The 13,505-nt window shown below is 55.8% G+C and overlaps 1 protein-coding gene across 2 annotated transcripts in view; it reads left to right on the top strand.

Moving 5' to 3' along the window:
• The window catches only part of TTC7A (tetratricopeptide repeat domain 7A), a 119,957-nt gene that overhangs the window by 63,952 nt on the left and 42,500 nt on the right, over positions 1-13,505 (top strand). For both annotated transcript variants that reach the window (XM_012638868.1, XM_012638869.1), the window contains exons 12-14: positions 8,505-8,622; positions 10,093-10,150; positions 11,217-11,289. In XM_012638868.1, the coding sequence (XP_012494322.1) occupies positions 8,505-8,622; positions 10,093-10,150; positions 11,217-11,289 (249 nt within the window). The remainder of the gene's footprint in view (positions 1-8,504; positions 8,623-10,092; positions 10,151-11,216; positions 11,290-13,505) is intronic.

Genomic DNA, 13,505 nt, shown 5'->3' with positions numbered 1-13,505 from the left:
GTCTGGTTTGCAGTTCAGCCTTGAAGTGTGGCCTCCAGAGAGTCAGGTGTGGGGCCCTGCAGCAGGGTAGTGGGCAAGATCGTGGAGTTACCTAGACTAGCCCTGTCATTTCAGGGGCTTCAGGTGTCCTGACATCCAGTCTGCATGATTCTGAGCGGGCAGAGCCAGCTCTGGGCAGAATGAGAAGGTGGCTCTTCTGTCGGCTTCTCTCCTTCCTCTTGGCTGCAGCCCCCCGGCCCTGCCCTGTCCCCGACTGCCGGCCTACTGCTCCCTGCTGGGGCAGCTGGGCTGTTAGGAGGCTACAGCTCAAGGGGTGCCTCTCCCCGACAAGACCCCCAGGAGACCAGCAGCTTGGAGCAGTGGAGGAGCACAGGGCCAGGACCCCCGGGCCCCAGGCCTCGCCGTGGTCCTCCCTCAGGTCTGTTTGGCAGCTCCTCCAGGACCGTGGGGGCTCTAGACAGTCTTGGCTTTCTTAAGTCCTAGTCAGCCTCCTGATGTCAGAAGGTGTTCTTGTTTGTACCCTCTCAAGTAATACAGAGCACACGCATCATCCCTCCCACATGTGGGCCATCAGCCCCCACCCTATGTTCCCTGCTTCCCTCATCTGCCCTCTGGGCCCAGGGTCTCCCAAAGTGGGTGTTGCACCTGGAGACAGCCCGTCCTGTCTTCCTGTTGACCTGACAACCCCAGCTCACCCCTCATCATTGTTCCAGGCTCTGGGTGCCTACAGCTGGTGCTTCATAAATAACAGCCTTTATAACTCTTCCTGCCACTGTCCTCTCCTTGGGTGTGCAACAGATAAATCACATGCCCTGGGAATGGAGGTGATACACTCCCCATAAATTCCATGTTGTAACCCTTCTTCCTGAAGACTGCAGACTGGCCCCATCTGTCTGCAGGGTCCCCGTCTGGCCAACCTAGTGGGCCTTGCCTGCTCTCTGCTGCGGGGACTGACTCCCTAGCACAAGGAGAGTGGGTGAAAACAGAACCTTTCCCTTTGTCTAGCTGGTGCTGAGACCTCCTCCCCACTGTGGATGGTCGGGAGGAGGGGAAAGCATGGCTTCTGGCCCCGGGGCAGAGGAGTTTTGGTGTCCTCCGGGTTGGGGAGAATTGCAGCATACCGATCTTGTAATGGGCTCTAGGCTTTTGGAAGGGGCAGTGTGATGCGGTGGTTGAGAGTTTCACTGCCCACCCCCTGGTGGTCCTGAATCTCGCCATGTCTCAGTTTCCTCGTCTGTAAAATGGGAACAGTAAGTCTCTTCCTCTGGCGTGGTATAAATGACAAAGCATGGAGAGGGCTGGAGGGTCAGGGAGGCTTCGCGGAGGAGGGGGCTTTGGACTGGCCTCAAAGGGCAAGGGAGCATGCAGCATGCTGGCGGCAGGCCCTTCCATCACAGCTTGTGTTCCCTAGCCCTGTATCGGGGAACCCTCCTGCTCCCCAAGTCTTTGGGGAAGACCATTGGCATCTTGCTCCCTAGAGGTAGGGTGCCCTCGTGAGCAAGCACTCGGGTGTGAGTGGCATGTGGCTGCTAAGTGCATGCAGCGGGGTGGTGGTAGGAGCCGGGGCATGCAGAGGAGTGGTCTCCCCAGTACCCGCTCAGACCCCTGCTTGCTTCCGGGACTTTGGAGGGGGCCTTCAAGCTCATCACTGGGATGAAGCCCAAAATACTCCTCTCTTTAGGGGTAGGCGGGGGAGGGCATCTGTGCGCCTGGAGGCTGCCAGCTCTGAGGTAGCTATGGGTCCACCCAGCCAACGGCCGTCCTTGCCAGGAAGCCCTAAATTTAGGTCTTCCCACCATGGAGGAGCTGTTTCCCTTAGCAGCATAATTACAGTAATTATGTGCATTCAGATTACATGGTAATAAAATTAGGATCAAATCAGTCCAAATTGAAATCAGATGAGTTAGGAGCAAAGTAATCAATGACAACATAAATAGAAAAGCCCAAAAGGAAACTTAAGCATGCAGACTTGTCATCAGAATCGGGGAGAAGGGTGAGCTGTTTAACTTCAGCTGAGCAGCATATTTGGGTTTTGGGGCCGGTTTGAGCCAGGGTTTAAATCAGGCACAGGTTAGGGTTAGATCCTGCTGCCAGGCAGGCCGGGAGTGGGCTCCTGACAGCCTTCCCTGATCTGGAAGCCTCACCCTTGTGCCTCCTAAATCCCTGCTTATACCTGCCTTGGACATGGATCGTGGCACATCGTGACCATCTGTGCTTCTCAAAGGCAGAAATGGTCTCCATCTCTTCCTTGAAACCCCAGCCGGGAGTTCAGCACCGGCTGCTTGTTGGATGGAGCCTACTGGCTGATGGGCATGTGCACTTGGCAATGGGCTGTGCCTCGTGCGGCACACGCCTTCCCTGCTGGATGGGGAACTCCTTCACTTACCATGTCTTGCACTCTGACCCCCCCTCCCCCACAAAGAAGCCTGCACCTTGTGGGTGTTATTAGTAACCGAGGAAGCGGTGCATGCCCCAACTGGCCAGGAAGAGACAGGGTGGGAGATCTGCATTTGGTTCAGGGGCTCTCCCTGTGCTCTGTAGCTACTTCTTGTTCCCTGGGTTGGCACCGGGCAGAGAGCAGTCTGTGGGGTAGCCAAGGGCAGCCTGTTCTCCAGGGAGGCCAGGAGAGGGGCAGCCCAGTATTTTCTGTTCCCAAGGCCCACAGCAGGAAGAATGGGTCTGACTATTGGGCCAAGGGTGTTAGTGCATGAGATTGGGCACAGATCCTGAAAGGTGTCTCACACCCCCTCCATCTCCTGCCTTTGCAGCTACTCTAGCTCAGGTCAGCCCCTAGTAGGCCTGGCCATTGCCCAGCCAAGCCCCATGAGCAGGGGACAGAAATCTGGGGGTGGACAAATTGGCCTGGGTTGCAGGAAGGGAGGCTGAAACTGGGACATTTGAAAAACGAGTTGTACCGGGTGAAACCAGACTGGGTGGCCACGTGCCCAGAGGCAGAGCACCTGCTGTCCCTGCATCCTGTCCTCATGCCCAGAGCCACTGTGTGACACCCCAGGCTGGGTCTGGGTCTGAGAGCAAGGTTGCCCCTGGGTGGGGGCCTGACAGAGTTGCGTGGTCACAGGCTGGCTGACTCCTGGGGGTTTGGGCCAGGGTGGGAGTAGCTGAGCAAGGTTGACTTTGGGGTAGGAGGGCACTGGTCCCAGGGCTTAGCCTGAAGCTCCCCTGGGTGGGGAAGGGTTTCCCAGGCTCTGACCCAGTGACGTCAGTGCTGAAACCAGAGAGGCCTGCGTGGCAGCCTCCTGCCTTGGCATGGCCAGCTCCTGCCGGGGTCCCCATTTGTACAGCAGGAAGAAAGGGAGATGCAAATATTTTTTAGTATCCCTCCAAACATAATTATTTAAGGTTCATTGTATTTAAAAAGTTGAAACCTTTATAGGAGGCAAGGAGGATAGAGTGTACATGGGTCATGTGTCACACAGACACAGGATAGGAGGTTGTGATTTAGAAAAGTGGGGTATGCTCGTCTTTGGAAAGGTCTGTGATGCTGTCTCCCACCTCATTCCAGGCTGGGGGTCAGGGGCGGCAGGAGGTAGTAGGAAGAGCACAGGCTTTGGAGGCAGATCGCTGCCCAGTGACTTACTGTGTGACTTTGTGGGAGTAACTTACCCTCTCTGTGCCTGAGTTTCCTCATCCGTAAAATAGGAACAATCACATCCACTGTGACTTGGTGCCTGTGAACATCAGAGGAATGTCCCCACTTAGCATGTTGTAGGCACCTGGTAAATGGTACCTATCACTATTACTGCCCTTTCAAAATAGCAGGCACTCAGAAAGGACACGCTTTTGTTTTTGCCTTCATTTTTCAAGTTCAGGGGTGGGCAGACCCAGGAAGATGGATAAAGTGAGGTAGGGGAAAAAGACTGCCAGCCCTCATGCCACCAGCTTATAGAAATTAGAAAGAATGCCTCCTCTTCCCGGGAAGAAACAAATAGATTTTCAGTCAAGCAGCTATAACAGTAGGTGCTGGGCTCTGTGGGAAGGAACTAAGGAGAAATTGGAGGTGCTCTTTAAACCAAACTCTACAGGCTCAGAAATGAACTTTCTCCAGTTCCCAGGAAGAGAGGAAGAGGGTGGCGATTCCGAGGGTAAAACCTCTTTGGCTCATGCAAGGCGAGTACGGCAGGCTTTGAGATGGAAGCAGCCCTGGGCACCAGCAGCGTGCAAGCAAGGAGCCAATCTGTGTGGGGACTGAATTAGGGAAACTGGAGAGAGATAGGAGCTTGTGAAGCCACAGGAAATTTTTCCTTATGTAACGCAAAAACAAAGGATCAAAGCATTATACCCTTCAATGCATCCTTTTTTCAAAAGGTCAGAGAGAAGAAAAATGAAAAACTACAGAGGGTAGCTGTGTATCAGGCAGATTTAGTATCAGGAGACCTGGGGTGGAAGCACAGTTCTTAGGTGGATGACCTTAGATAGGTCACTTGAGCTCCCGATGCCTCAGAATCTTTGGCTGTGAAACACCTTTGCCGTCAGGTAGCTGTGGCACCGTGAAAACGCCAGGCGAGCCCTCGATCACTCTAGATTTGCAGAGGAGCCTCTTCACCTGGGATTTCGTGGCACGGTTACAAGGCTGCCCTCGGTAAAGAAGGTAGTAAAGAGCAACGTATCATTCGGAGGAGGAAGGTTGGAGAGATCTCTGAAAACCCCCCACCCTCCAAGGATCGTGATGAGCAAGGAGGGCCCAGTGCTGTAACCTGAGCTTGCTGCAGAAGCAGCAGCCCAGACTAGAGAGCCGCCAGCTGTCAACTTTGAAGCCACAAGGAGGAAGCGTCTGGACACTGGAGAGGGCGCGTGAGGTGCTAGGCGGGAGGAAGGTGGCCAGGGCGGTTGCAGAAGGGCAGGCGCCGGGCCGCTCAGCGCCATCTATCTGATTAGTTCAGTGTTGCCACATCGCAGGTGGAGGCCCATTAGTGGGTTGTGAAATAGAATTTTTTTTTTTAATTGAAATAGACTATCAGAGAATAGGATAGAAAATATCCCATGGTAGGAGTGAGTCTTGTGACAATGGGTAGGTGCAGTGGTTATTATGTGCATGTGTGTGCCAGACCCTGGATGGGGGTCAGAGAGCTTGAACAATTGGGTGTAGCGGAGACACCAGCTTGTCCTTGTACACAGTCGCTCCTTTTCTGTCACTAAGGGTCAGGCTGAGAGACAGAAGGCAGGCAGTAAGTGTCCCCTCTCGGGATTCCAGAGGGTCTTTGGTGCCACCTCCTAATTGGTCAGTGAAATCATGTAGCTATGGGGGGACAGGGTCCCTACCCGGATGACACTTGTCACATTAGGCTGAGACTTTAAAAACGCTGGAAGACACACACACACACACACACACACACACACACACACACTGTGTATATTGGTTGTAATTTATATATATGAACATATATATAATAGTTTCCATTTTTTTCAGGCACTGCCCTGAGCATTCGCCATGTCTCCCCTCACTCAGTCCTCCCAGCAACCTCATAAGGGAGACACTAGTTATCCCATTTCACACAAGAGGAGAGGAGGCACAGCAAAACAAAGTGGCCTGCCCGAGGTTAGTGAGTGACCAGACCAGGATGGGGACCCAGGTAATTTAGCCCCAGAGCTGTGTTCTTAGCTGCCTGGCCTTTCTGCACGAAGAGCTTGTTGATGGCTGTGGGGCTGATTCTGGAGTTGAGTGGGATTACGGTACTTTGGAACAGAGGTGGCAAAGTCAAATTCTCAAGGGCTGTAGGATTTCCACTCTTATCTTAGATGAAGGGGAATGGTACATTACAAAGTTATTTATTTGTTTGTTTTTTCTGTGATAGCATTCTTCCTTTTGCTAGCTACTTAGAACACCCATGTTTATTAATACTATATGCTCTTGTGTTATCTGTTGTTACTTAATAGAATTGATAATGCTTTTTTCCCTTCACAATCACTGTAATGACTCCACATGCAAAAAGCCTGCTTTGTGGTATGGTACTAGGAATCAAAATGGTGTTAGCTATGTAGGCAAATGGTACCTTGACCCTTGTGATTTTGATTTGAGGCAAATAGTGACACCATGCTTAGAGACCATTTTAAACTATGTGGACAGTGCTAGCAAGCACTGGCCACAGAAGGCTATTGATCTGGAGGTCAAAGTGGATCACAAGTCCAGGATATATGTTTTCATTTTTTAAAGCTAAAGGATGACGAGCTCTATTAATCCAAAATATGATGTATATGAACTGGAGGGTAACTTCTTCCTCTTGCCAGTATTTGCTGAGCCTTGTTCAGGCACCCTCTCTGCATAGGTTGCAGGAGGTAGAAGCTGGCATCTGCTGAGTAGAAGGACATGGTCATGGGAAAAGTATATATGCATGGAGTGCAGTGGGTGTCTGGATTCTTTTTTTAACTTGTGCTTGGTGATTTATAAGAAAACTCGCTCCTGTTTGAATGGAGTATAATGCCTGAGACAGTGTGTGAGATGAGCCAGACCAGCAACGGCATATTAGGAAGGAAAGGGGTGCTTTTTGCTTACTTTGGCCTCCCTCGTTGCCTCCTGTCCCACCTCTGCCCTGAGGCCTCCTTCGATAGCCCCAGCCATGCAACTGCCTCTGTTGGAGCTCAGTGGCTGTGCCTGAATTAAGAGCCCTTTGTCCTGTATGATTTTGCCTCCAATACAGAGCCTGGGAGGGAGGAGGGAGGAAAGAGGGGGTCCAACCCCCCAGTTTGCAGATGAAGACCTTTGAGACACAAAAACTGAGTGACTTGCTCCCGTGGCTGTCGGGTGCTGAGCCAGGATTGGAGCCTGTGTCTGGGGCTTGTCTTCCAGTGCTATCCTCTACACATGGCTCTGACTGCAGGCGACTGCAGGCCCTGGCAGCCCCCCAAGTCCTGCTGGGCCAGGTGGTCCAGGAGGCAGGTCTTAGCATCTATTGCCAGCTGAGGCTGAGCAGCAGGCAGCTGCAAGGTTTCCCCAGCCACAGCCTCCCCGAACCCCGGGTCCTTGGGCCTGATGGTGCCATAGGCAAAACCCAGCTCTCAGACTCCTCCTCCTTCCAGTGACAGCACCCCCACCTGCCTGCAGCTGGAGTCAGGGAGGGTGGGCAGGCAGCCCCTCCCGCCCTCTCTCTCTGGGCCATCACGTAGTCCGCTAGGCTCCTCTGGGTATATTTTCCCCTCTCTGCACCGTGGGTTCTCTGCTCCCTCAGTCCCTTTGTTTGTACGTAGCTCACCATGGTTGCACCCAAATGGGGGACTCAGCCCAGCTCACCTCCCCTGCAGCTCATGGCCTCTGTCTCAGGATCTCAGTTCCTGACTCCAGGGAGACTCTACTGCTCCCTCCACCTCTGCAGCTGTGGTCAGGCCCCAACATGCCCAGAGCCCCTCTCCTGCCTGGGGTGGGGTGGGGTGGGAGGCTTTGGTGCCAGAAGGCAACTTAAATCTCTTGAACTTGAATTCCCCAGTTGACTGACTGTGTGAGCCTTTGATGGGGGAGATGTCCGTGGTTAGGGGCTTTGATGTCAGGGTGGCACTGGAGGGTTTGGGTGTGATGCATTCAGATCCTTGCTGTGGGCTGGAGTTGATCTTTGTGATGGAGGAAACATCCCTGCCCTCACTGGAAACTGACGTTCTCAGTGACATGAACTTGGGCATGCTGCCATGCCAGGCACATGGGCAGATGACATTTCCTGAGTTGGGTGGGAGGGAGAGGGCTTTTCTTGGAGACACTTGTACTGTGAATAGGCACAGCTGAGGCCCCTGCCTGTCCTGTGCACCCTGAGCCGGCCTGACTGCTGTGGGTGCCCCATAGTGTTCGTGAGATCTGCCTCGTGTGTGCCTCTCTCTCCGTGTCCCGTGTTATGTGTGATGATGTGTTCACACGTGACCCGTACCAGTTGGTCCTTTTCCAACTGGAACAGTCTCTCCTGCTCTCAGGACAAAAACAGCCCTGGGCCTTTTTCCCTTGAAGTTTGATCTCCTTGTCTCAGGAAGGGAGCGAGCTCGCAGACAGAGCAAGAGTGGCAGCCTGCCCACTCACGGGGCTGGTGATGTCCAGCAAGGCACATGTTCCCGAGGCCCAGCCCCAGAGCCCTGCCTGCCTCCAGCCCTGGCTCCCCTCTCTGCTGAGCAGGGCAGGCACAGACATGGGCTCCTACAGAGGCCGTGTGAGGGAAGGAGCTGGCACACATGGGCCTGATGTGTTCTCAGCAGAACAAGCTTTGGGAAGCTGGGCTCTCTGGGGCAAGGGAAGCTTCTCCCTGTGCCCTTGAGCACAAAGCCCCTCAGTGAGTGAATAGGTCCAGGGAGTCACCCACTGGTAAATGAAACACTCTGATCCTTTTGCTCAGTGGTTATGTGGCCTTGAGCAAGCCACCTGGCCTCTCTGATGATGCCGTCCACATGCAAGGAATCGCAGTTCTTGTCTGCACTCGCCCAGCAGTGTCCTGGGCTGGTGATCATGAGCTGCCTGCCATGCTTAGGGCAGCAGAGCCTCCCCGCCCCATGACCTCGGCCTCTCCTCTTTGCAGCTGGAGGAGGCAGAGCGCTTTGCCATGATGGTGATCGGTCTCGGGGAGGAAGCTGGGGAGTTCCTCCCCAAGGGCTACCTGGCACTGGGTCTCACCTACAGCCTGCAGGCCACCGATGGTGAGTGCCATGGGAGGCCTCTGTGTGGGGGGTGGCCCGGGCTTCCTAACTACCCCCCACCAATGCCCCACCACCACCACCATGTCCCAGTAGCACCATGCACTCCTCTGGGATAGATAGCCGCGTATGCGTGCAAAAACATACACACACATACACACTCTCACTCCCATTTCCATTCTCAGCCATAACCTCCTCTCTCCTCTTCATGGAGAGTTCTTTCCACCCCTCCAGACCATCCTCCACTCCAGCAAAGCCCGTGCTGACCTCCTCCGTGGAACTCCTGGTGCTTTCTGTCTGTAATGCACCATTAGCCCTCGACCCCACGATGTCTTCATTCTGGTTCTCATAGTCCTGCCTTTGCCCTCAGCACTGCCGTGATCTTCTAGAGTCTTTTAAATTCCCCTTGACACATGGCTTAGGGCCGGGTACACAGCAGGTGCTTAATAACTACTTGTGCTTGGCTGATGGATTCTACTCCTTCCTGCCCCAAGCCTGACTTTCTTTCCCCAGCCCTGCCCGCTCAGCCCTGTTCCCCCACCATCCATCAGGCAGCCCCCACTTTTGTATCCTTGCAGCTTGAGGGATGGGGAGCAATGAGCCCCAACCTGGACCGGACCTGGAATAGTAATCAGCCCATGCCCACGTCCCCCGAATGCTAGCCCCTGGGAGTGGGGCTGTGTGCAGGGAGTTTGCTTTGCACCGGCCTCAGAGGCCCTGCACAGCATGACCCGTGCAAAGCGGGGAGGAGGCTATATGCGACCTCCTGGTGTAGTGAGTGCCAGGTCCCTGCTCTTCATCAACTGCCATCACGGGGTCTTCAGCGAGCCCTGCCTGGGGAACACCTTGGTCTCTACACACCACTCAAGTCCCTTGGTCAAACTCTGCTGTGACCAAAACACCCTCCTTGTGCCTTTAACCCTCTGCAAACAGCGGTTGCTTTCTATGCCTTCTAAGCTGGAAGCTCTGACAGCCATTAATGCCTGGTCCTCACCGCAGATTCTGATCTGGTCTGGGGTTGGGTTCTGGACACAATCATGTTGAAGCTTCCCAGGCAGTTCAGTGGCAGCCAAAGCTAAGAACGCTGCACTGCTGTGTTTAAAGTAGGATGCAACTTACCAGAAAGGTGCCCCGTTTGGGTTAAAACAAGTCGCCTTGGCCCAGGAAGGCACATGGCTAGACAAGTGGTGGCTTTTATCTCGAGGCTTGGGCCTCCTGAGTGGGACACCCATGTTGTGGAAAGCTTGTAGGCTTGGGCCTTTGGGAGGGTTGGCTTGGCCCAGGTGGTGGAGGAGGCAACAGGGTAGAAGGAACCTGTAGGCCAGGTAATGTGCTGGGAGGCCCAGGCTGCCGGAGTTGAGGCTTGCCAGATGCGGCCCTGGAGGGGCCTCTCCCTGCAAAGCTTGTGCGTCCGGGGAATGGGGCACCTTCCAGCCACCCCTGAAGGCTTGGTCTCTGTCCTGTCTCCTGCAGCCACCCTGAAGTCCAAGCAAGATGAACTGCACCGGAAGGCACTGCAGACGCTGGAGAGGTGAGAAGAATCCCGTTTGCGCAGAGGCTCCTTGCCTTTGGTGGCACGAGGTGGCATGTTCACATGCTTTACCTCACTGGACCCTCTGATGTGGAAGATCAGAGGTTTCTGTCTCTGTTTTATGGATATGGAAACTGCACACAGCAAGCAAGGGCAGGCTTTCGGGGTCAGGCAGGCAGTTGAGCCCTGAGCTCAGCTCTGGGCCTCTGGCCTTCCACACTGTTGGAGCACCCCCTGTCCCCCGTCAGCGAGGAACTGGGGCCTCAGCAGCCACCGGGCCCAGCCCCCACCCTTCTGGGCTCAGGACTTTAAGATGGGCATAGTAACCCCTTGCTGTTGTGACAATTACGTAAGATAAAGCAGGAACAGCACCTGGCACAGTGTCCCCCATGTGGCGGGGGCTCAGGAATGGTGTTTGACTCCCCTCCCCAGCCACCCCCAGCCCTTACTGAGGTTTCCTGGCAGCGCAGGGTCAGGGAGGGAGGGAGAGGCAGAGAACCCCTCTCCCCCAAAGGGCTGCCCACTCCCCAGGCCCATCCCAGGCTTCTCCCTCTGAGCACCGATGTGGCAGTGCTATGGGTAGGACCTTCGTTGGAGCGTGTGGCACTCCTGCCCATCTGGGCTGGGTTGTCCCCAACCCAGGGTGGGGAGATTCTAGTCCTGGCGGCCTGTGGGCGCCAGGGTGTGGAGGCCTTCCCTCCCCCCAGCTCCGGCGCCTCATTCCCAGCCTCCACGTCAGGGAGGTGTTAGCCTCTGTCCTACACTGTCCTCCCCAACTCCTACCCCTACCCTCCTTCAGGGTCTGCCACTTCTGGCCTGCCCTCCCAGATGGCCCCCAGTTCAGCTAGTGCCAGCCCTCCCAGAGCCACTGTCCTTGCCTTGGGCCACCCACGGGCCTCCTGCCTGAGCCTTCCTCTCCCAGCTGGGCACCCCTCCAAGGCAGGGCCAGGCAGAATCCCCCCACGTACTGCCCCAGAGCGCCCAGCACAGGGCTGGCATGCTGGAGGGTCACACACTGGTTGCCCAGCCCTTGATGACTGACTTCTCACTCCCTCTTCCCACACAGAGCCCAGCAGCTGGCGCCCGGTGACCCCCAGGTCATCCTCTATGTCTCCCTGCAGCTAGCCCTCGTGCGACAGGTGGGTTGTCACAGTTTCTAACCCCCAGGTCCCTGGGACTGTGGAGCTTCTCCTGCCACCTCTGCTTTCCAACTGTGTGACCCTCTGCAAGTGACTTAACCTCTCCAAGCGTGTTTCCTTGTCTGTCACATGAGGAGCCTAGTGAGGAGAAGTCGCGTGACGTGGGCAAAGCCCCTGGCCCCTGGCAGACACAGGGGAAGGGACTGCTCTCTGCCCTCGCTCCCCCAGAGCATGTCAGTCTCCTGAGAAGTTGACGAGTGACCACAGCAAGCATTTGTCTGTGTCCTCGCCTCCCCAAGGTCTTGGGGAACAGAGCAATTGGCACATGGAGCTGTTGCTGGATAGGCTTCCTGTGTGACCCCAAAACTTTTCTCTGACTCTGTGGATATACCACCATGAGGCCTCAGCCTCTGGACCTCCCATCCACTGACCACCTTCGCCCATGGGGACCACCCCTCCCCCGCCTCTGGAGTCAGACCCACCTTATTCCCAAGCAGTGCAGCCAAGAGGAGGCAGGTGTTTCCAGGGACACCCCCACCCCAGTCCCCTCAGAGTCTCCTCTGCTTTCACATGATGCCTCGGCCTGCAGGTGGGTGCTCTGGGCACGTGTGCACCCTCTGGAGGAGGACCTCTCAGGTGGCCTTGACCCAGTGCCACTCATGCAGATGACCCCACTGACCATTCACCTGGGGCCTGCAGACAAGCCTTTGGCCCGGCAGCATGGCTCTCCTCACCTGCAACGTGCGGGAGGGCCGAGCTCCGGGCTGGTGGAGAGAAGCCCCCAGAAGCCCACATGCTCATAGTCCAGTGCAGGGCAGCGCTGTCTACCAGGGGTGCTGCTGTGCCCCCGACTAGCCTGGGAAAGCCCCACCTTCTGAGGAGGTGGGCCGCAGTGCTCCCATTTTATACCTGAGGAAACCCAGGCCTCTGATCCGCAGCCCACCCAGCCCGGGGAGGAAAACGGTCCCCTGACCCCTCTGACCATGGGGCCCTTGGGCCCTGTTCACCAGCCAGGAGGCCGGTGTCTCTGGTCAGGGTCAGCGCTCGGCCTCTCATCCCTCCTTCACTCAACTCAGTGACCTGCCCCCTCCTGCAGGTCCCCGGGGCGGCTGGCTCCTCCCTCTGCTGCCTGCCTCGCCTTCCCCTCTTGCCCTGCACTGGCCTGGCTCTGCTTCCCACCACGTCGTCACGCTCAGTGCCAGGACCCCGCCCTCTTGCCCTGTGCCTAGACCCTGTCTGTCCCCACCTGACTTGTCACTCTGCGTCTGAGTCACTCTGTCTCCCTCTCCATGTCCTTCTGTCTCAGCCATTTTCTCCCCAACATACCTGCTGTCATTCCCACTGTCTCTGGCTGCTTCTCTCCCTTCCCCTTGCCACCCCTCCTGCACCTCCAGTCTGCACCCCCACCCACCCCACCCCGCTGTGCTGCACCCTGACCCCAGTCCTGGCCTGGGCACTGGGCCCCTCAGTGCCTTTCTGTCCAGGAGCACCACTGCTCCTAGGAGCACCAACCGAAAGATACCTGAGACCACTTTATTTTTAGCCCTCTGTGAAAGAACCGGTGCCTTTTTTGCCAATCAAGTTAATGATATACCTTTGGTCATGCATTTTTTAACCTGTTTAGTTATTCACCCATCCCTGGTGAATAGTATCCATCCTCCCAGAGAGATGGCTGGGCCAGGCCAGTGGAGCCTGATGCCCGGTTTCCTTAGAGATTCAGATCTTGGTGGCCTCCAAGGATTGAGGATCCCCTGAATGGACTCTAAGCTAGAGTCCTTGCCTGCTAGGTTTCTGAGGACCCCGCGACCCACCCGTCCTGCCCAGAGCACGTCTGGCTGCCCTGTGTGGTGACAGCTGTGGGTTTGGAAACCTAGCCCGGGGTAGTGATGGGATCTGCTCTGGCAGAATCACCAGGGCACAGGCAAGCTGAGCCGGTGGCCACACTGACCTTAGCTTCCTCCTTGTACTTTCCTCGACCTAGCCACAAAATAAGGTCCCCGTGGGAGAACTCTGGACCTGGTACTAGTGCCCACGGCCTGCACAGAGGCCAGGCTGGAGACAGTGCAGGGGCAGGCAGACGGAAGCCCAAGGCCACATGAGCATGGGAGGCTGGTGTCTGAGGTTTGGTAAGGAGCAAGTCTTAAAAAAAGACTCATGAGATTCCTGAGAGGATGGAGCCCTGACGTGGCTGGAGTCACAGGAGCTAACGCAGCTCC

The sequence above is a fragment of the Propithecus coquereli genome, unplaced genomic scaffold (genome assembly GCF_000956105.1).
Source record: "Propithecus coquereli isolate 6110/MARCELLA unplaced genomic scaffold, Pcoq_1.0 Scaffold136, whole genome shotgun sequence".
Classification (NCBI taxonomy): domain Eukaryota; kingdom Metazoa; phylum Chordata; class Mammalia; order Primates; family Indriidae; genus Propithecus; species Propithecus coquereli.
This window is presented reverse-complemented; position numbering and strand designations above follow the sequence as displayed.